Below are 23,650 nucleotides of genomic sequence, written 5' to 3'. Positions count from 1 at the left end.
ATGATTGATCACAGATCCATTGCCATGGCCAAGATCGTCTGGAGGGGGGACAACTGGGGCCCGTACTAGAAATAACATTCATAGTTCTATTATGGGTGGGCAAGTAAAAAAATTGCCTCCCTGCAAATGCCACTGAGCAGCTATGGCTATTAAACTACTTAGTGGATGTTAATGTCATTTTTACATGGGAAGCTACAAGGTTTACTACATACTTTTATTATATTATTGGCATAATTAATTGGATACAGGGCTCATATAACCTAAGGATGTTTATTCATTTACTTAAAAACCTTTGGAATAAACTCAATGAAAACCATATTCAAAATTAGAGCACCCATTGAAAATATTGGCCACCTTTTTATTGTAGCAAAAAGCTGTTGCATACTTAAATACGATAAATTATTTTTTATTCCCTCGCTTTTAGTAAGGTGAACGATGGTAAGGTAGCCGTGGGAACTGCAATAATGCATTTTAAATATATTCAATATACAAACAGTACTCATTATAAATTATATTACCTGCACTTTGCTGTATATTTAGACACATACGAAACAAAAACGCTCAAATTCGTAGCATAATTGTATTAGCACAACGAAGTTGGAGAATTACTTTCTAACGAGGCAATTTAAGAAAAAATGATTTTTACAATTTCGCCTTTTTACCCTAATTATAATATTGGATTTACATTAATTTACCTCTAATGGTATTAAATGTGATTTTAGAGCTGGAAAATAATATTACATTTTATGGTGAGATTCGTTTTACCGCTGTTGACAACTTAAAATGAAAAATTAATAGGTCAAAACATCATATTATGAGGATAAGGGTAAAATTGGAATTAATTCTTCATAAATGGATTTATATGCTTGTAAAAATCATTATTCTATGATGGATAAATTTTAAATTTATATACATCGCAATATTTGATTATTTTTCCGCAAATCCTGGGAATAAATTTTTCATCCAGGAAGCAGCTCATGAAAGAGGCTGTGTAATTCGATAAAAATACTTGCTCTCGTCCAATCACACAATGCGTTACTTCCTCGATGAAGGTACATGAGCTTAAGACAATGGAGACGGGGTGTGTGTCTATATAAAGCCTTCATGATGAATCTGCTTAATGTAATATTTCCAGACGTCTAATTGAAGTTTAATTTATTTGGTAAGTTATTTTTTGACAAACTCATTATCTTTGTGGCCGTTGGCCCCTCCAGAGGTCTGTTTTTCGGAGAAAAGTGACACTTCCGTTTTTTCCCAGGGGGAGTTAAATAGAAATGGTTCATCATTTTGATCAATTAAGTGGCTTTTAATGAAATTCAGGGGTCATAAGCCGTAATTTATCCACAGTATGTTATTTTTATCGCAAAATATCGTTGCTGCGTATGTAAGTCTGTAGTTCACGGGTTAATTACCGAGTAGGTCAATCCGAGTAACTGCATGACTGCATTGAGGTAGAGGAAATTAAGATTTTAAGATATTTTGTTGCATGAGACGCCTATAATCATTCATTTTAGGAATTAGATAGGCTTTTTTTTGTTTATATTCCTTCGATTAAGTTGCATGTTGATTTTCGTGTGAACAGCTGATTTGTTGTCTAAGTTCGGTCTTCATCATAACGGTGTTAATTAGTTGTCTAATTATGTATTTCTTGTTATAAAACTCCACCTTATCACAGTTATATCCGATCTAGTCATTATGTAGAGTAATATTGTGTGCAGTGCCCTTAATGGAGGTCCATAGATGTCTGACATTTTGCCCCGGTATGTAGTCGAGAGTCTTAGTCGAGATTTTTCCAAGTTGCGTTTGTGCTTTCGTTCAGCTTTCAAGTCATGGGAGTGCTAGAAATGAACTGTTGCGGTATTAGTCCATTTTTCAAATATGGGCTCGTAAACTAATTTCGATGATAGTGATAATGGCGTACGCATGGGTGTTTACCTATTGTGGAGGTATTTGTTATTTTGTATGTACCCTGAACCTGACATGTGAAGATGTTACCGATGTTCACGATTATAGGATTATTATGTTATGATCTTTCCAGTTATTCGGCTGTTTGAAATTAGAGACGAAATGTAGGGCAGGGCGGTGGAAAACTTACTAGGTCTATGGGAACCCCAAGGGCTAATTACTCCTCATTTAGTTTGAATTTTATGAATACTAGTTGGCATTTTCGTCTACCAAACAAGCATTTGATATGATTGGTGGCAACTTAATTTTTGTGTCAGGTATAATGGGTTTACAATATTATCTTGTTAATTAATTGTGCTGTATTTTTTATTTTTAGGTATTGGTAGTTGCTGAATATAATGGCTACCGTGGTTCAGAAAAATGGCCTTAAACCCCTTGCAAACGGGAGCTTGGTCAATCATGTGGAAAGAGTGAAACAGGGTGGTGATGAATCATTAGCGATTATCCATGCGGATGGTGATATTAAAGAAGAATCTCATTTAGAAATAAACAGCACTGAAGAAGCAAAACATGCTATTCAAGGGCCTGACATTTTAAATGATGGAGTGGATACTTGTGGGAATGTGGTGTCCGAAGAAACAGCTCCCGAAATTGACATTGTCATTAATAATGTGGTATGCAGCTTCAGTGTTCGCTGTCACTTGAATCTTCGACAAATTGCTCTTCGTGGAGCCAATGTGGAGTACCGCCGCGAAAATGGGGTAAGTCTAGTTATTTTATTTCATAAGGAAAAGTATTGCAATTGGTAATTAGAGATGGTTATTAGTCTCACATTTCGGTAAAAGTGTAAATAATTTTATAAGCTCTTGTCGTGTGTCTTGGTTAAGGAAGTTTGCATGGGTATGGGATTGATTTTGTCAGTGCATGCTCAATTTTTCTTTAATTCTCATAAGATTTTGTTGAGATGCAATTGGACTTGTTCTAACTTTTCCCAAGAAATAATTCGTGATTGATAATGGGTGTATTATATTTGTTGCTGCAAAGAGTATAGATCAATGGATGAATATGATTGTAATCTGCAGTCGGATACTTGAAGAGCTGCAATGCAATACTGTATGATGAGTGTCGAAAGACTGTTGTAAAGGTGGGCAGGCCGGATGGTGTAAAGATCTTCCTAGAAAGGCTTTATTCTGAATTTCAGCCCATAGTGCTGCTAAAAGAAATTCCCAGTGCTCTTTCTATCTCATTTGTTTTGTCTATAATAATATTGTTGTCTTTAGTACAAGCAAATTTAGGACTAGACAGTCGTTTTTCTTACAATTTACTTTCTTCACAATCACAAAAAGTAGGTGTTGGCTTATGGTAACATTACAGTGATCTGGTTAATGTGCCGGCAAGGTTCTAATCACGCTTCAACTTATAGGTTCCTGTAGGATTGCCAAAGCTAATAAATTTTGGGACCACATTCATATTTTGACCATGGTATTCTTCCAGTGGTGTGCAGGCTTAATGTGGCATTGTCGTAATCGGTGTTAGTGCCTGGCCACCTGTCAAAGCCCCCAGTATTCAGATTATTATTCTGTTTGTAGTATGTATTTAAATAAAAGCTGAAGTGAGTTATCTTACCTACTTATGTACCTAGTTTCTATGGAAGCTCTATTATAGTTAGAGGCTGATGGCTATGCAACCCGCATTGTGAGAAAAAACCTATAAATCCTATACACTAGACTTCCATGAGAATTATGGTTGGAATTAACAAAAATATTGATGTTTAGTGTTGAACCTACAAAATGGAGGTAAAGAGGTCATGTGGGTAGCCTCAGTCACTTGACTTGTGTTCCCACAATGATTTTCATCCCTCATAACCAGCTATGTACTTGCATTAGCTAAGTAGGGTTTGAATACTGACTGCAATTGTCATTGACTGCTGCTTCTGCTTCATGCTGAATGTAACTTGTGTCAGCACTAAAGAGTGGATGATGAAACAAAGGTTTTGGGCCCCCATCTTGAACAGTTTTTGTACCCTTGGTTCTATTTGGTGTTTATTGCATTATAAAAATGTATGGGACTGATATAGGTAGCTGGTGCACGGGCCCGCCACCTACCTCAGACTCGGGTACCCGTCGGGCCCACACGCCACCCTACAATATACAGACTATAGGTCAATAAAAATCAGAGTTTGTGATTCCATTGGTAAAATCATTGTGATTGACTAGTTTATTCATAATCCAAAATTGGTGCATGGTGAAACTAGTTATTGTGGTTGACTTTGCATGGAATTACCCATATAACAGGCCAATGCTGATCCTGGATCCACCATCTTAGTAAATGATCATTCAGGGTTCATACCAGCTAGGGAAAAACTGCAGAAGCATAGAAAAAAGATGAAAATTATGGTTGAATGAGTGGAGCATTTCTGTGTTCCAGTGGTGAAGTGGGCATAATGTTATCGTCCTGGCTGGGCAACAGGGAGAAGTGTGGGCTTGGCACTATTTGACTTTATTTATGCCTTTACTACTATTGTTGGAATTGATTTCACAATATACCTTGATACATTTTTCCATGACGTTCCCATTCTCAACTACTTTGCCGTGGATTTAAAATCGTTAAAGGGAAATAAAGAAAAAGGACTGGAAGTCAGGGACATTGAAAATTGTCATGAACCTTGTTCTTACCTACTTGTCTTGTAAGATTTTGAAAACCTCAGCCTTTGACTATCTGTCCAGATTGTTACAGTAAATCAATAAGTTTACTACTCTTTTTTCTTATAAGAATCACTTTATTGTCCATTTCTAAATGAAGGGACCCAAGCTTGAAAGCACTTTCTTTGTCTGGGCTTCCCTCGTGGTCCATACCTTAGAGAACCAAGACAGTCGATCATTATCATCCCATGTTTCAGTGGTTGAAACCACTGAGAGTGTGAGAACCTTCACATCCTGGTCTCAGAAAGGCTCAAGCAAGAGTCAAACCCTGGAATAGCTGATGATGCCTCTAACCCTGCCACTTCCAAGACCAGGTTTTATGAGCCATCTCTCAGAATGAGAAATACATATGAGAAAAGCTCATTTTACTTTAAATGTTGGTGTATGCTTTTGCACAGCTTTAGACTCTTAATTAGCTGTGAGAAAATCATTCTCTTGATGGCTGCTCGGGTACCACATTCGACGGGAGATCTGGATTTGAATCCCTGCTGAGCCATTTTTTTCGTGACAAATTTTACCCTTGGTATATATTTGCACTCCTGCACACGACTGTAAATGAAGTCAGTCATTATAGGTAGTGCTTTGGAAACGAGAGAGAACTCACTACCCTATATGGAAGAAGTAAGAGTAAGAATGAGTAGGTTTCTGTAGGAAAGACAAGTAAATATTCAAACGATTTTAATTTCTCTTGGTGAATACTATTGAAGAATTCTTCTCAGGTTCTCAGCCAGGTTAATTCTGTTGTATACAGCATTTCTGTCAATCCTTATACAACAGAATTAACCTGGCTGAGAACCTGAAAAGAATTCATCAAAAGAAAGTTGATAAAATGCAAGCAATTAAAAGGGAGGATGGTGGAGGGGTGGGTGAAGAAAGAAATATGCCTTTTGATTGGATGAAACGAGGTGAAACATACCTACTTATGGAATTTAGGCATAAAATTGTGTGCATAGTTCAGATGGAGACCAGCGTAATAGTTTGACTTATATGAAAACCTGCCTTTGCCGGATGGCTGGTTGAATCCCCGCGCCAGAATGCTTGTCATAATGCTGGAGTAGATGTTGCTACAAAAATACTTTATACGATAAGGGGAATTTTTGTTATGTAGTAATCATCTCTTTCTGTGACAGGGTTGTTCCTTTGCTAGATGTTCTGTGTTGGTTCCTGGAATTCACCAGTTTTGTCTTTTTGGCCATTCAAGGGCAAATTTTTCGACATACAGGGAAAAGTCATAAAAATTATTAGAAGAGCCAGTAAATTTGAAAATTCTGGGGGCCTGTGCGCCTCACTTACTCAATTGTTGCTTTAAAAACTAGACTGATTTTCTGATATGCTGCAGAAGTAGTTCAGATCAGTTCATAATTGTGTCACTTAATGCTCACAGCAAGAGCCAGTTTTGTTTGTTTGTTTCCCTAGGAGTGTACATACTAGGCATTATATCCTATGCCTACAAGTGTTCAGTTATACAGTATCTATGTGGTGTCATGTCTCACTCAATACTATCCCATCCCCACCCTACTTTGGCAGTGAACTAAACTATGTATAAGGTGGGAGGCGTCCAGCAATAGGAGCAGGAAAGAAAAGATTACATGAGAATTGGTGTTAAGTCATCTCAGGGATTGAAGGCCATAAGAGCAAATCTGATGTTGAATGTTGATGAACCTTAACTAACTTATGAAGCGATGCATGAAAGGCTGAAATCTTAGATAAGCTCCAGTTAAATTAGAAATTTTCAAATTATTTTATTAGACTAACTTTAGTCATGTTATAATTTTTGGCAGCCCAAAAGACACAATTTTAGCATAATCAAGGTAAGGTGACCAGTGTTTGATCTCTTTGCAAAAAAGATACATTGTGCTGGTGGAATATTACTTATTATGCCTAACAAATATACCTGGCGTGAAGTATAAAGGGATGGATTGAAATTCATATAAGGAACTTAAAAGTGCAGTTCAGCCATGTTGAGCCAATAGAACCTATTATTGTTAATGCATTTTTGTCAATAATTTTTCCAAATACTTTAAAAAAAATCCAAATTTAGGCTTGGAATAGTTCAGAAAATTTGAAAACCTACCTCTATCTTGAAGGCAACCTGGGTGAGGATATTCACTTAGATCCATTATAGCAATTCATTGAAAGCAGTAGATGGAAGGGTGAGATAAATTATGCCAAAAAAATTCCCCTCTCAACCGTTTGCTCATAAGTTTAAAGTATGAGAATGTCAAAGTTTCCACCCAATTGTCTTGTAGGTGATGATATTATAGATCAGGCTCGTCTACTCATTCAGGGATAACCTTTCATTGAAGGAAAGAATTGCTCTCGAGAATGTTAACAGCTACGAACTTAACGTGTCCCATTCATGATGCTGAACTGTAGCGGAAAAGTGGAGATATTCTGAGGCATGATCGTATGACGTTGTCATCTTATTTGTTCAAGTATCAGAGGTGTTGATTTTTCATTCTGAATTGCTCCAGGTATAGTCCTTGGATCGAAATATGGAATAATATGAGTCTGTTTAATTTTTGAAATTTGTGCATCAAAATTAACTGTAGTAAAATATAATTGGTGAAGAACCCCTTGAAATCCTTCCTCCATTGTTTTTGCTTCAAATATTGCTATGGTGTGTTTGCATCGTGCATTCTTTTGTCATAATTAATGATATTATTAATATTTGTGGAGTAATTTTTTAATATTTAACTTTCTTTTTGCATCAGATGGTTACAATGAAGATTAGGAAACCTTATACTACTGCATCAGTATGGTCTTCTGGTAAAGTCACTTGCACAGGGGCAACCAGCGAAGACGCTGCTCATGTAGCAGCACGCCGATATGCTAGGTGCTTGCAGAAACTAGGATTTAATGCTAGATTTAGTAATTTCCGAGTTGTTAATGTACTCGGAACATGTTGTATGCCATTTGGCATACGACTTTCATCTTTCTCCGAAAAACATCGAGGGATTGCCAGGTGAGTGTACATAATCCTTAATTATATACATAGTTGGTGTCCGCACTATCCCAATTCCCTTTTATATTAGATTAAAGGGGATATATGAGTAACTTTCATATTTTCATTATTTTTATAGTGATTTTTTCTAATTATGTATAATTGAATATGCATTGTTAAAGTTAAACAAAGATATCATTTGCAAAGCAACTAATATTAGGTGATTATGGTTTCTTAAATATTATCTGAAATCTTTGTAGGACAAATATGTATTATTGTATAAGGTAGCAGTCAAAGCAGCTCTTATCTCAATAAATATTTTTATCATATAGTTATTATTTCTTATAATTAATATGTTCTATATGATAATTATTCATTTTCCTCATGTTGAATTGTTCTCAAGCACTAGGTATAAATTGTAATTGAAAATTTTGATTGCATAATATGCTTCACTATGTATTTCATTAAATTTGGATTAGGTATTAAAGGGCATACATTTCATTTAAAGTCTATCATTTTTTACTTCCACTTACCTCATGTGTAAAATTTTATTTAATAATTTTTTTTTGAGTGTACGCTTTCAAAATATTACAGATTCGTGTAAAGATAAATACACAAAGATCTTTGTAATACTTTGATGATGGTCTGGACATGTTTACAGTTTTTTTATGTTGTCTTTATTGTCCCAATAAGGATGATGCTCAGAAACTTGCCAAGTATGTAAGGGAAGGTTCTGGTGGAAGACAATGCAATTTTATTTGGCCTTGATCATTACACTTTTGTGTGTGATGCATGGTTTTTGGGTTGGGAGAAATAATTTTACATATTATTAAACCTTTTCAATGCTTGACCCAGTGACTATCTGTTAGAATTATTATTAAACCTTTTCAATGCTTGAAGTAAAGATAAATTTTCTCATAAAAGCTTTCAATTTTTCATACTTGAATTAGTGAAACTGTTTTAACCAACTTAAGGGATGAATTTTCCCTCAATTTGTAATCAGGGATTTCAAAAATTTGGACCAACTTTACCCACTTAAAATTTGATTTTCTTTCCCTGAAATATTGATTCCTAACACTATTGAAAATTAGAAAAAGCACTGGAATAATTTCCATATTTTTTTCCATAGCTATGAACCTGAGCTACACCCTGGAGTAACATACAAGCTCAAAGAACCTAAAGCAACTTTAAAGATATTTTCTACTGGGAGTGTCACAGTTACTGGTAAGAGAATTTTCTATATTATCTATTTTGGAATCTTTAAGAGTAATTTAATTGTTACTTTGTTGCTTTATTTTGTGTCTCATGTTATTGCTCATTGATGTTATATGACCTCAGAGTGCAGAAAGAGTTTTTACCAACAAATATTCTTAAGGGGTTTGTGACATTCAAGCATTTACAGCTTTTAAGTAATGCATAAAGAGCACCTTGATGTTCACATAGGAATTTGGATACATTTAGCTGATATTTGGGAGGCACCCAAGTTATCATGTACTGAATAGGCTGCGATTACTATTGCAATTTTTTTTTCTCAAAAAATTTTGTTTTGGGAAAATTACTCTGTTTGTTGAATGACATCTACAAATGCACTTCAGTACTTTACTTTCTCTCTTCTTCTTCTGTTTTGTTATCTTTTATTACAAATTATTTCATATGTAAATTTTTCAATATTAATTCTAATAAGATAATAAATATAGAATACAAATCCAATGAATGAATGTGTGATCTTTACAGGGAGTCCGGTGATGTTCTATAAAAGGTCGGTTGTTGATATAAAAATAAAATAGAATAGTTTTGAAATACTCTTTGAAAATGTCACATTTTGAGGCCCTTTTTGATTACATTACTTTTGAATTGAGAGAGGAACCCATGATTCCAATCCTTCCTTTTTGTTTTGAAAACAGTGCATAAATTATGCTGCCTGCTTAGTCATATCAAATTACTGATTTTTAACTAAATGATTTTGCTAATTACTATTTCCGAGCAACTTTAGTTTATACTAATTAATATGGGAGTTTGCATTGCATTCATAATTGTAATGCTTTCCAAGTTGATAAATAGAGGCTTAAAATCTCCATTTTTTCATACAAAATATGGATCTTAATTTTTGAATGCATCTTTAGCTTCTCTCAATCTCAGGGGTTCATGGACCTCTAGGATTGCCTCATCATGAAAATATGGGTGATATAAGTGAGTGATTTTGTATTGATGACAAAATAGTTGGGTTTTAAGAGCAACTCCATGTTCAGATTGATCTAAATTGAAGAAAGAATTTGCCTCAATAGCTTCTTCAAAACTCAAGTCAAGTTTTTAAATGTAAAAAAGGTGGTGGCTGATAAAAGATTTGTGGGTATTTAGTTGGTGGGATGTTTTAATCTCTGCAAATACATATGGCCATCTGGAATATTTCCATTGCCATGCTTATCTGAATGAAGTAGATTCTCCCTGTGTCTGCCACAAATTATGCGAGAAACTGATTGCAATGACTGTATTGAAATACTATTCATGGGGACTGAAGCGACTAACTTGTCAGGGTATACATTACATCACTTTCCTCGGTAGAATGTGCTATTTTTGCAGACTGAAGAGCCTTCTCATTGTACGCAACTTCTCATTGGAAATACAAGCAATTCATTGAGCCAGCAATCTATTGATTGACAGAATGATATCTAGAATATGAAGTGCAAATTTTGCACATGAGTGGATTTTATTTGAAAAAAATATCAACCTGCAATGTAGTTTTGGAAGTTTTTGGGCTACTTGGTTTTTTCTTAATTGGTATATCACAATATGTCAGATTATTGCCTCTGCATCTCATACCATTTATATTTAGCAAGAAAGAAGTAGAGTCCCAATTAACCAGCGTTCGATCAAAGGTTATTTGGATTATTTGTTTATTAATCTCCCAACAGATCCCTTATCAATTCTCCCCTTCATATGATCTCGGTTTACTCTCTCCTGTTCTCCATACCAGCTTCTACCTGGAGAGCACAATTGACTTAGCCCTGCATATGAAGTGGCTTTATGAAAGAGGAATTGAAATGCTGGTCTTGAAGGTGGATGTGAAATTAAATTTATGGCTTTAACTACTTTCCATTAATATATTTTCCACAGGATATTGAGTACGAGGCCAGATTTTTTTTATTCAACCTTTGATGGGTCATGATCAGAAAATGAAGTGATTGATTTAAAATTATTTCATTGCTAAATGTTGAGCACACTTATGGTGTCCTTTCGAGATAATCACCTCGGCAATTGAGGAATTGGTCACACCTGTGGAGAAGCTTTACTATACCTTCTTCATGGAATGTTGCCACCAATGACTTCCAATGAATTATGCCTTTGTCCTGAAGTTCATCGCCCGTTTGAAAACGCTTGCCATCTAGCCACATCTTCATTTCAGCATAAAGGTGGAAGTCTCTCGGCACTAGGGCGGCATTGCTCGGTCGGTGATCAAAAATGTCCCATTTAAATTGCTCAGGAGCAGTTAGGCTGCATCAGCGCTGAGATGATGGGCGTTGTTATGGATCAGAGCACTTCCAGAAGTCAGCATGTCTCTTCTTTTGTTTTGAATGGGAATGGATGTAATGTTTCACACTCTTGCCACATTGCATTAAAGAAAAATTCTCTTTTATCTACATAAAGGTCAAGACATGTCCATGCTGAAGCCATTCCGTGAGTTTTCTGGCTGTCTCTCCGCAGTGCACACTTGGCGGGAGAATCAATTGAGGCAGTGTAGTTAATGAGATTGCTATTAACCTTACGGTAAAAAATGACTTGAGCGTGTGGTGTGGAGGATGTGCAATTGCCCTACTTGTGCAGTACCTGCCTGTCGCTTGTATGGTGTTTTTGCTGAGCTATCTGAGGTTGAAAAAAAACCTCCCTCGTATATCAGTTAAGCAAACTTTTAAGGGAGTCAGTGGCATTACGATTGGGGGGGGGATTAGGGGGTAGATTCTCCCCAAAGCCTAAGAGAAATAAAAAAAATTTACCAAAACTATTGTTTAGTTTTGACATTCAATAACTGCACCTGCTTAAAGTAAATTTTTAGTGCCAAATTGATGTAGAATATCTTTCCAGGCCTGTCGTTTTTCCAAAAATTTTCCCTGCCTGTTGCGTGGGGGGGGGGGTGAGTCACTACTCCTCCCCACCCCCCAAAGCATATTCCTAGTTATGCCACTGAAGGAAGGTACCAGAACTACTCACTAAAGAACTACATATTAACATGTGAGCGGAGGAAATGTATTGAAGTTAGAGATTTTTGGAGGTTGAGATTTAGCAATCAATTTTCTCAAGCTTAGGTAGCTGAATAGGGCTGTTTTAAATTATTTTCTTGAACTGTAAATGCCTTGAGGTGTGTTGTAAAGTACTTTAATGATTGTGATCTCGTTAGATACTGGAGAAAGAGGAATGAGATAGTTGCCAAATAAAGATGGAGACAGAGAAAATATTAGAAATAATGTAAGGAAACTGAGTCAGTGTTTGTGGGACATATTAACTGATAAGGATTTATTACGTTTGTAGGATAGATAAGATTCTTAGGCTCGGACATTAGGGGAAGGAAAAAAGTATGTATAGTGGATGGGTCAAGATAGATGATGCTTTGAGAGAAGGCTGGAGACACAAAACTTTGTGTGAAATAGCATAAAGTAGTTTGCCTGTGGCCCACTCCATTTAATAGTCATTGCATCGACCTGTTTTGATTATTTCCATGCTGTTGTTCTTCTCCATTCAACCATATTGTTGCTTACATTGCTCTAAGTACTTCAGTTAACACATTCAAAATTTTTGTCTAATATCTATTACCGTCATATCATGATTAGGAAAATGTGTCATTCAACCTTATTTTAATTGATTTTACAGGTTCTTTAAATAGGGGATATTAAATAATGGAGTAAAAATAAGTAAACGATTAGTTATTTTTGTTAATACTTGGAATTACGCTTAATGTATTAAGTTTTTCAATGACATTTAATGATCCAATATTTGCATTCTTGAAGTTAGTTAACTTGTAGTATGTACCAAAACCTTTTAGTAGAATAATCGGTTGGCTTTTATACATGCAGCTTTTGGCTTATATCCCTTTTCCATATTTGGCTTTACCCTAAACGTTTTAAATTTTATAAAATAGTCAGGGTGCTTGTATATCAATTGATAGGAAGAAGATTTCATTTGATCTAAGGAGGTTTCAGTATATCTCATCTTATTATGCTAATCTGATAATTAATGTATTCATTTCAGAGTTATGAAATTTGTTTGTTTTCAAGCTGTGTCATGGACCATGACATTTTCATTACCTGTGAAAGGATTGTGCATCATACTGTTGACCAAAGCGGGAAACTGATTTGGTGATAATTTTTATTCAAAGAAATTTAGTTCATAGAAGTTACGCTTTTAAGAATTATGTTTAAAGAATGTAATTGCAACCAAGAATCATGGATAATAAAATTGGCCGGAGGCTGATTGCACAAAGTCTTTTCTAGTTTCTATTGAAGTTCTCATTGAGATTTTATTAAGGAATTTGAGACTTATCAGAATGCTTTTGACATTTGATCAATCTATAAAATAATACACAGAAGACAAACCACTGGAAACTTGAGCTGTTCGATGCGATATTTATCCTGATAGCATTGGCATTTGTCAATGCTTTCTATTTGTAATCACTGATTCTACTTTTGTAATGGAATTTTCATGTATTTCCAAAACAATGAATCAAACACTGTACAATGTGGAAATTATAAATCCTTTCTCACATCATTAGTACATTTTATTGCATCTTCAAACATATCTGATACTGTGGACAGAGAACTTGAAAAAATGGATGATTTTTATTAGAGAAGTGTACCTGGACACAAGTGTAAACATAAATTCATTGTAACTGGCATATTTTTTTATGGTTCTTGTCATAAAATCTATGATTAGTTAGTTGAATTTGTGTCATTTGTAATCATATTTATCATCTGGTGGATGATATTAGTGATTGCATTTTTGATGAATTCAAGTATTGCTGTTCATAAGATTTTTTGGAGAAAATATGGTATAATGATTTGTGAGGTGTTTGGCTAACGATTGGCAGTATTGAATGTTTTACTAACTCTGAAAGAACCAAATTAGCTTCATTTATACTCCTGGGTATTCAATTGACTATTGCTTCGATCTTGCAAATTATTGTTTTTGTATGCACTTTTTTCGTGAACTTAGGACCTATGTTAAGTACTCTTATGGTTTTATTCTTAAGAGCATTCTTAAGGTTAATTACAGAGGTGTATAAAGTGTGATCAAAAATGACCAGACTGATTTTATAACTTGTTTATTTCAATGGATACATCTTAATCGAACTTGTCACCCTCTAAGTGCATGCCTTGGTTCACAACACACCATTGTCAATGTCTCTCCAGCTCATGAACCGTGCCTGGTAAGCCGCTTTAGGGATCCTCTTCAGGTCCGCCATACAATTAGTTTTAATGTCCGCAATAGAGTTGAATCGGTGCCCTTTCAAGGTTTATTTTAACTATGGAAATAAAAAGAAGTATAATGGAGCCACGTCTGGAGAGTGGGGTGGCTAAGGGATCACGGAAGTTCTGGTTTTGGTGAAAAACTCTGGCACTATCAGCATGTGAGCCGGCATGTTATCATGGTGGAAATGCCATCATGAGGGAAGAATTTTGATGCGATGTGCATCATGCCCAAAATGTCTATTAAATTTGTCTGACAGTATCCAAAACTAAATTTCATTTCTTTGGCTACCTCCCTGACATTTAAACAATGATTTTCCTGCACCAAATCCTTCGCCAATTTGATATGGTTTGGGGTCTGTTGTTGTGGAAGGCCGTCCCAAATCTTCATCTGTCGAGGTTCTTTCCGATTTAAAATGACTATACCTCTCAAAAAACTTACTTCGTCTCACAGCTTCATTAACAAAGCCTTAATGAATCATTCCAAATGTCTCCATAGCACTTTGCCAAGTGTGAAACAAAATTTTGCACACACACACTGTTCCTTCATTGCTGCTGTTGCACACGGCGACAAACAGGTTAAGACAGGTACCGCAGGTGCTAAGTAACGACTTGACGTAAACATATGCAACACCTCTTGTTTTAGTCGTTAAATTTGTCGCAAGATGTCACACTTAGTTTCTTTTTGATCTGTTGAATGGTTTGCTCAGAATAAAATCAGTCTGATCTTTTTCCGATCACGCCTTGTTTATATATACAAAAATATGTTACGGCTGAATTCTTAGCTACCTTCTTTGTCCTCTTCCTAGCTGCTCTTCTTTTTCTCTCAGCTTCAAATACCATTCATTGCACTCGTTTTAACATTAAAATTTCTCAAACAGCATGTTTGTGCTGGAATTCATATTTATTTATCTATTTTATATTTTTCCCTACTGTTTAATACCCAATATGTTTATTTTGTTTGCATTGTAAATTTTGCTATGAGGTAGTAATTTCACTTATGTGAATACTATAAGATGGAAAGTGCTCTCAAATTTTCTGCTGAGTTTTGCCCCTCTGATTTGGCTGAGAGTACATATCTACAGTACTTTTTTTCTCTTTCCCTGCTCTTTATATAATGATTGGAAAACAAAAGCCCTATTCATTATGAAATTCCTGCTTGTATCCAGATTTGGCTAAAAGAGGCCAAGATGTATTTTTCCCTATCCTATTCTCAGTTGGCAGCCGTTGTTCAATATAGTATTTTACTCCACAATTTGTGGCTGTATTGCCATATTGTTGGATGAAATAAGTCACTTTTTGATGTTAACTCTAGCACAGGAGCCAGAATGAGTTTTGAGAAGGCTTGTAGCAGTGTGGTAATAACATTTTCTATGCACTTATTCATTGACTGTACATTTGATGAGTCAAACATATGAGTTTCTGTTCAGGTCAGAGTTAATAACTAATCCTCTGTGTGAATTTCAACTTGGAGTGTGTCACAATATTGGACTCAACTTCTAAAAGCAGTTTGGAATTCTGGATCACTGCATTATACAAACAAGTAGTCACTTGACCTCCATTCGTGAGGGTAGGTAAAACATGTGCTTTCTCATTCAGCGTATTAAAAAAAATGGATACTTCCGTAGATACGTAATTTTGTGGTACACCTCTCCAAAAATTTGTGTTTCAGAATTCCTCAATCTTCTGAAATCAGAATATTATTAAGCATGAAATCCAAATTAAAAGACCTGTTGTGGTCATTTTTACTATTTATGAGCCTTATCCCAGTTGCCGTTGGGGTATAAGTGCTGTGTAAAAATGGTACAACCGCCCAGTGATTGTTTTTAGGCTAAGTATTCTCTGAGAAAAAATAATTTTTGCTTGATAATAACTTAGTGTGTTCTGAATTTTTATGTCCTTTATTAATAGAATTAACACATAGTGTGATGATATTACTTACATTTAACGTCATATGCAATGCAGCACAGTATTAAGGCTCTAGTCGATTATTGAATTACTAGAGGTGTGTTAAGTCATCTTATTTTTTTTTTAATGTCTAATTTTTGGGGGCATTGCTTATAGCCAACTCTAGTGCAAACTTTATCTCTGTGAAATATATGCATTCCTCTGTAGTTTGTGTAAATTTTCACTTGTTGAAATCTTGTCTTTTGGTAGTAGTCCTCCATTCGTACAATATGGGAAGCTGAATAAATTAGCAGTAGCTATATATTATAATAATGGATTTATATCCAGTCCACATAGGCATTGACGCGTTAATGATGTATTAGGTTACCAGTTCTTATGAGTGATGCATGTGTTTCATTCATTAATACGTTCACTGCCGCTTTGGTTGTAAAGACCAAAACACCTACTTCATCTTCACACCACTTAGGTCATAACGACCAAAGACTTGCTAAGAAAGAGAAAAGAGTTGCTGTTTTGGCCTCTCATAACACGTCCTTGGTCACAGCTACTTTGGTGCCACATATACGGCGTGACTGATAGAACACACATAGCCGAATGCACACGAAAACTCAAATGTAAAGGATCCAAGTATTAACCTTTTCCCTACTGTACACGTGTATATACGTGTGGATGTTTCCTGACCCGGGAGACGACGGACGTATATATACGTGTGAGATTTTCCCAGCCAGGAGATCGAAAGCTGTATATATACGTTTTCTAGCTCCCTCCCTTTTAGGACGGTCGTGGGTTTACGACGTCTTTGTCTCGGGACCCAACGCTTCGTGGTTTAGGATTAACCCTTGTAATCCGGGAGTAGGTACCCGGACCCTTCGTCTTTTAGAACCCCTCTCAGCGGTACGGGACAGCGGTCATTCAATTGTTTATACAGTCAATTTTCGAAATAAATATTTGTTCATTTCTCAAGAAATATACACTAAGAATTGAATTGTTTGTCTTTTGAGCAGCGTTTACAATTTTGAAACGAAATTCTACGACAAATATTAACTTATATCTCGAGTTATGTATAAACATCAATATGGAAATTGTTGCTGCGTTAAATGCGTTAATAATGGCCTTAGAACTTCGTTTAAAATTTGAAAATGCTCAGATAAAAATGAGGAATTCAATTCAAAGTCTGTAATTTACGTGCAAGCAACAATTATCCATTTGCTAAATACATATTAGCAATACATTAGTTGACCGCGAACCAATGCCGCAGGTATGGTCGTAAACCCGGAAAGGAGGGAGCACAACTACTCTTGGAGTCCGAGATAATGCGAAGTCCCTGCGTGGAGGGGTCGAAAAAGGTTCAGCGAGACCCTTCTTAACGAATGCCCTCCAAAAATGCTCCGTACCACGGGAAAGAAGAGTCTCTTGGGGCTCAGTACAGCAGTCATGCTTAGACGAAAACTCATCCGTCTCGAAAGGGTTCAAGCGAAAGGAAAAGGAAAACACTTAGGCGCATTGGGTGAATCTGTGCATTCGTCTAAGAAACCACTGCAGGTTAAAAAAGTATGAAAATATTTAAATTGGTTAATGGATGCAAATTTACATCTGGGTACATTTTCCTTAAGAATCAATTTTAATCATCATGGAATTGATGCTGGTAAATGAAGTTATTCCAGTAGAAATTATATGCTTTTTCAGGTAGGTATGGACAAAGGCACTAATGCCTGTGACCTCTTTTTACATGGTTGAGAAACATTGGCTTAATATGCAAAGTAAACCATATGTCACATCTACGAATAGCCATTAAATATGTATCGTGTTAAAGTTTTTTTTCGTGACATGAGTTTGCTGAAAGATGTCCATTATTAATATTGCTTGCATTCCAAATGTTGTATTTGCATGATTTAAGACAAACATGATTCAAAGACAGCCCTGCACTTTTGAAACTTAATTTTGGAAAAAGTATAATTTTTCATCTTTGCACATAAATTTTTCTCTCATTGGAAAACAGCTGAAAAAAGGATATTCGGAGCATACAGCATACCTTAATCCTTTCTCTTCTGTGCTTTTTTCAAAAATGGCGTCCAAAAATAACAAGACTTCACAGTGATTGGCTGTTATATATGCTATTTGAAGTTTTTGACCCAATTGTTAAGGCTTATTTGTTGGCTGTCAAGGGAGAAAAGATTAATTTAAATACAGTACACTCCCGATTATCCGAGCTGATGATGGGGAGAGACAGCATGAATAATCAGAAAACATGGATAACACAAACTTTCGCTTAAATGTCTTGCAATGTTCATTATTTACCAAAAACAAACAATATATTATTATTATTTATGCAGTTATTCTGTTATTTTTGAGTGCTTCCCAGACTCAATGGGAGCTTTCTTGGCCAGTTCGCTGTCTTTTTAGCGGCGATAACATGCTTTTACTCGTATCATTAATACTTCGTGTAAGGCCTGGTTTCGAAAACCTCACATCCGTGGCTGTGTGATCACGGATACAGGAAAGTGGTTAGCACAAATGCTTCAAAACCACTGCTCGAAATCAGAAACTGCACTGTCAGGCACCACACCACGTAGTCGCGTCTCGCACTAGTTGCCCGGATTGCAACTGCTGCGGGATGTGTATCCATGATCATGGAGTGCGGTCGTGCACTGTGAGGCTTGGAAAATAGGAACACGGTGATCCGGTGAATGCAGCTAGCACGCGATCACTTCCGTTTTATGAAGGGGATTCTAATGGAAATAATAAGCCCGGTGTATCCTAGAATTAATTCCGTGTTTCCGATGATTTTTCGTTCGATTTTTTTTTAAAAGATCGCGGAAAAAATTGAGCGAGAATGAAAATCTTGCATGGGTAATCCGCAACCCGGATAAACCATAGCTGGATAATTGGGAGTCTGCGGTATACAGATTTATCAAAATCGGGTACCTTGCTCCCAATGTAGAGCCTGAATCACACGAATATTTTTTCCGTGCCTTTCAAGCAATAGCCCCAACAATTGCTCCAATGATGGTGGGTAAAGGACCGTTTCACTCGATCATTTCCCGCAATGGCTCCTGGGATGACGATTCAATCCCTTTTTCCATCAGTCCCTTTCTCTGTCGTTGAAACCATTGCTGGTACTGTCTCTAATCCACTTGGAATGCGCGGCTGCTAATAGCGATTGTAACGCAACGCTTGGCTTTTAATTAAATGGCAGTCGTAAGTATGGAAAGTGATGGAATATATGAATGAAAAAGTGACAGTGGGAATGACCGTGTGAAACAGAAAATAATGGGTTGAGTGATCACTTTATTGGTCCCGGAAAACCTATCGCTGGAGCTATCGCACAGAGAAATGGATAAAATGATTGTTTGATTTAGGCTTAAGATAAGTCTGCTATTCCTCAGAAGTCCAGGAAGGAAAATACATTGTCTAATTGCCTGTTTTCGTGATACATTAACACGTGCAAGTTAATGATTAAATGTGTGAATGCTAGAGTAAATGCCAAAATGCACTGTGTGAACACACATACAGAAAATAGAACCTCTTCTAATTTGGTTTATGCATTTGTACATGTTCCTTTCCTCTCCACCAAAATCATTCATGCAATCAGATAAGTATTAAGTGTCAAGGTATCGCGTACACAGATCAATGCAATGCATTGCTGGTTGTATTGGTCTGGAACTTGGCAGTATCGGAATGTCTATGGATGAAGAGTGTAAGTAATGAGGAATTCTATTGGGGGATAGTTAACATGGTTGGCAGCAGGGGCGGATCCAGGATTTTTTTCTGGGAGGGGCACAAGCAAGGCCGTATCCAGGATTTTGTTCTGGGTGGGGCACAAGGATACCTCGTAATACAAAACGAAGGCAAAGATAATGGGACCGTATTAAAAATCTTGCATATTTTTGAGGGTCTGGGGGGGGCACGTGCCCCCGTGCCCCCCCCCCCCCCTGGATCCGCCTATGGTTGGCAGCTTAGTGAGTAATTATTGTGCTTAGTTACTGAAGTCAGATTCACTAGGCCCTGCGTTTGTCATTCGACTGTTGAGGATCAAGCTAGTCACTTGTTATCAATTTTTGCTTTTATTTATTCTAAAGCTGTGCATTAATTTTGATACATAATAAAACTGGAGAACAAATCTGAATGCAGATGTTAAAACTCAGGCATTATTCTATAGTATTTTCAGCATGGAAAAATCCCATTATTGAAATAATAAGTAATGTATGGATTAAACATTTCTAATATAGTTTTATCCATTAACATAGGGTAAGTATTTTTCCCTACTTGAAAGTGATACATTATGATAAATTAATATGCTGACTTGGCTGAGTTAGTGAAGTTTGATGTGGTTGGATTTGTATTGGGATTTTGTTTGAGTAGCAATAATATTTTTGGCATGTAAACATGTTTGATGATATATTGCTGGGATAGCTTATGGGTGGAAAAATATTTTTTATTCAATAAGGGGCTCATGAGTGATGGCAAAACATCTGCCATGGAAGTGGCATGAAAGCTTTTTAATGTGAGTATTAGGGGTACATATAAGGGGAGACTTACCCCTTGTGAGTAATATAAAGAAAAAACTATTAGTTTTTGGAATTAAGTAAGGGAATCATAAGCGAGACATGGTTGCAGCGTGGGCCTTAAATAATCTGACTAAATTTGACAAATATTTCTGAAGCATCCTGACTAGCCAGATTGTCTCTCACAACATAGGCTATGATATGCTTGAGATAATATCTCTTTTCTTTCCACTCTGCCCTGATTTATCTTGCTGTTGCTGTCACTTAAGCCATGAAACTACTTCCTTGAAGTATGAATTCCTTTATGTTTATATGTGAGTCATGGGCTGAAGTATTAAAATTTTATCCTCTTTTTGCAACAACACGATCATTATAAATTGGTTTTGAGTGAGTTATCCCCAATATTTTTATTTCTTTTCATCCTTTCGCTTAATCTCCCCGATTTCCATGATGCTTGCTCGTGCTTACACATACTCATAATTTCCTTATTCTTTCTAGGATTGTTCAGGAAGTACATGGCTATGTTTTCATCTTATTTGTGATATATATAGATATTTACAAAGGTGATTTCCCATGTTCAATTCAAAGATAATGTATTCTGTCATCAGGCTTGTCCAATGTTGTACTGGTAATTTTTTTGTTTCTACTGTGTGAATTAAATTTTGTCCTCGTATTGATTTTCTTTCTTTTGATTTTTTTGCAGCGCCTAGTGTGGCATTTGTGCAAGCTGCAATTGAACACATCTTCCCCCTTGTGTATGAGTTTCGGAAAGAGAGGTCACCTGATGACATACTGAATCCAACTAATCTCCCAGTGAGTGGAAGAGGGCTGAAACGGAAGCTTCCTCAGGGATCACAAGTACCTCCCCACAGACGCATAGTGTATACGGTGGCTAGTGAAGATGAGTTTGATGAGGAAGAAGATGATGAACTAGAAGACTACGAGAGTGATAGCTGGGAGTAACTCTCACGCCTCAATTTGTGTTCCTTTTTACAGCGTATTTGTGAGAAAGGAGGGTAAAACAGTATTGCTACCACTGAAGGCAATTAGAAGAAATATCTTCACTTGCTCTCTTTCTCGGGCTGGGATAGTTACCCAAGATTGGCAGATATTTATCTGTGTGAATGTTGCAGTTTTTTTTTCTCAGTGAATGATAGAAATGTTCTTACTCGGAAAGAAACTCATGTGCAGTGTAATGCATTTTAGTGCATTATAACACTGTTTAAGCAATCTTTTGATTGATCAAGTCAGAAGTTTGATTCAGTATGATGTTTTCAATGGCAATCGCATAGAATTATTGTTCTTTTCATCCAGGCTTCATTATCCAGTCGAGGTAAATCCCGAAGTAATCTTCCAAGCATTCCATTTTTGGAAATAGATCTTGGAAACTAAATAAAATTCAGAGCAATCGTAGGCCTGGTGATTCCTTCTCAATACTAAAGGTTGATGTAAGAAATGTAATTTTTATATGAAAGACCTATTCTTCCCAATGTTTGCCAGCAGCAATAGATAATAACTAATATGGGACTGTGAACATTGAGCTTTATTTGTTTTGAGTGATAAGGATAAAAAAATTTTAGTCAGCTAATTCCTCAAGGAATTGCCCAAAAGATATTGTTTATTTAAAAAGTCAGTGAGATATATGGTAGAAGTATATTGATTGCATTTTCTGAGGTAGATGTTCATTTTCTCAAGTAATCAAATGATTTATGCCCGATGATGACTGACTAGGGTGACTAACTGATCCTGATGAAAATTGGCTCTATAGTTTCATTAGTTTCTTTGTTAAATGTCTGCTTGTTAGGTTTTATGGATGTTCTTGTAGTGAGTGGTTGTGTGAATGCAATTTAAATTACAGAACATGAATGTTTCTTAGAATTGATAGAGGTTGGCTAATTAACTGTATTTGGTCATTCTCCCTAGTTTTTGCCTTCAGCTCAATGCTGCCAATAAATCACTGGGGAGAAAAAGTTTGAAAGTGGTAATTATCGCACATGTGCCTGTCTTCAGTGGATACCTGGGTGCTTGATGTGCTCAAAGGTGTGAATTGTGTTTAGGCTCTATTGCCTAATGAGTGAAGAGCTTAGTAAAGGATTGGAGTTATGTTTTAAAAGTGTTCAAAAGAAGAATCTGTAACTTTTAGTTCCATTGGTAGTGATGTTGTGAAGTCAGCATTGCTCTATTTCTTATTTACTTGAAGAAAGTTGATCATGAAGAGACATTTCTATTAACTCACAATTAAAGATATTTATTTTCTTTGTATATACAAATGGTGCATATTTGCATTAGTGGTTGCCTCTCCTTCGTGGCTCTTTTGGTTTTCATTTTGCCACTGATCTTTGCTGTTATTCAGAGGAAATAATGCATGCACTGCCTCCATCTTTTCACATTAATCTTGTAAATTATTTGTTCATGTACAAATTAATTGGTCTTTGACTGATTCATTTCGTATACATACCGACATCATTTTAGCAGTTTGTGTTTTGTATTGATGCATAATGTTCAGGCAGTACCAAAGTTAAAGGTTAAATTTAAGAAAAGGAATAATATGCCAACCCACTGAATTGATTGCATCATCACTACATTTTATCAAGTTGTCATTTTAATTTAATTTCAGAAATGGTTGCATTTGTCTATAACTATGATTGGAGCTAATGCGTGATGGAAATTCTTTTATATGTTGCATTTTGATATCTTCACCATCCTTTTCTGTATTCTGCCTAGCTTAGCGGTTTTTGACAAAATGCCACACTGCGTCATTTCATATTTCTGGTCAAATCATTGTATAGAAATATTTGCAATCTATCATTTTGTTTTCGAAATGCATTATTTATTTTTTGCGAGAGAATTTAGTTAGCCAGCTACCGACTATTTTTGTACGATGTAAATGAATTATCCATTTAAATTATCTCGAATAACATACGCCACAAATCAAATTTCACCCTGAGCATGAATTCCTTGAGAAACGATGAATGATCTTTGTTTTTCTCAGCAATCCGTTTCGTTTGGTGTTAACTTATTGGCTATGTTGCGTGTTCATAAGTGTAACATGTAATCATTTCGCCATAGGAAATTTCTGGCGGTTATTGTGATTAGTCAAAACTTGAATAAAGATAAATATACCAAAAAAGTTGTTTATTCATTAAACTTTGTCTACCTATAACACGAGGCAGTGGTCTTCCTTTCCTTCGTAACTATGCTGTTCCCTCTTTAGGGGTTTCGAGATGCTTT

The 23,650-nt window shown here is 36.0% G+C and overlaps 1 protein-coding gene across 1 annotated transcript; it reads left to right on the top strand.

The window, feature by feature from the left end:
* Positions 1-1,023: 1,023 nt before the first annotated feature.
* Positions 1,024-23,549, top strand: LOC124155918 (TATA box-binding protein-like 1). Its single transcript, XM_046530141.1, has 5 exons — positions 1,024-1,162; positions 2,282-2,666; positions 7,322-7,572; positions 8,681-8,775; positions 21,123-23,549. Exons 2-5 carry the CDS (start codon positions 2,304-2,306, stop codon positions 21,380-21,382), a joined length of 969 nt encoding a protein of 322 aa, XP_046386097.1. The 5' UTR covers positions 1,024-1,162; positions 2,282-2,303; the 3' UTR covers positions 21,383-23,549.
* Positions 23,550-23,650: the final 101 nt, after the last annotated feature.

The sequence above is a fragment of the Ischnura elegans genome, chromosome 3, assembly GCF_921293095.1.
Source record: "Ischnura elegans chromosome 3, ioIscEleg1.1, whole genome shotgun sequence".
NCBI lineage: Eukaryota > Metazoa > Arthropoda > Insecta > Odonata > Coenagrionidae > Ischnura > Ischnura elegans.
This window is presented reverse-complemented; position numbering and strand designations above follow the sequence as displayed.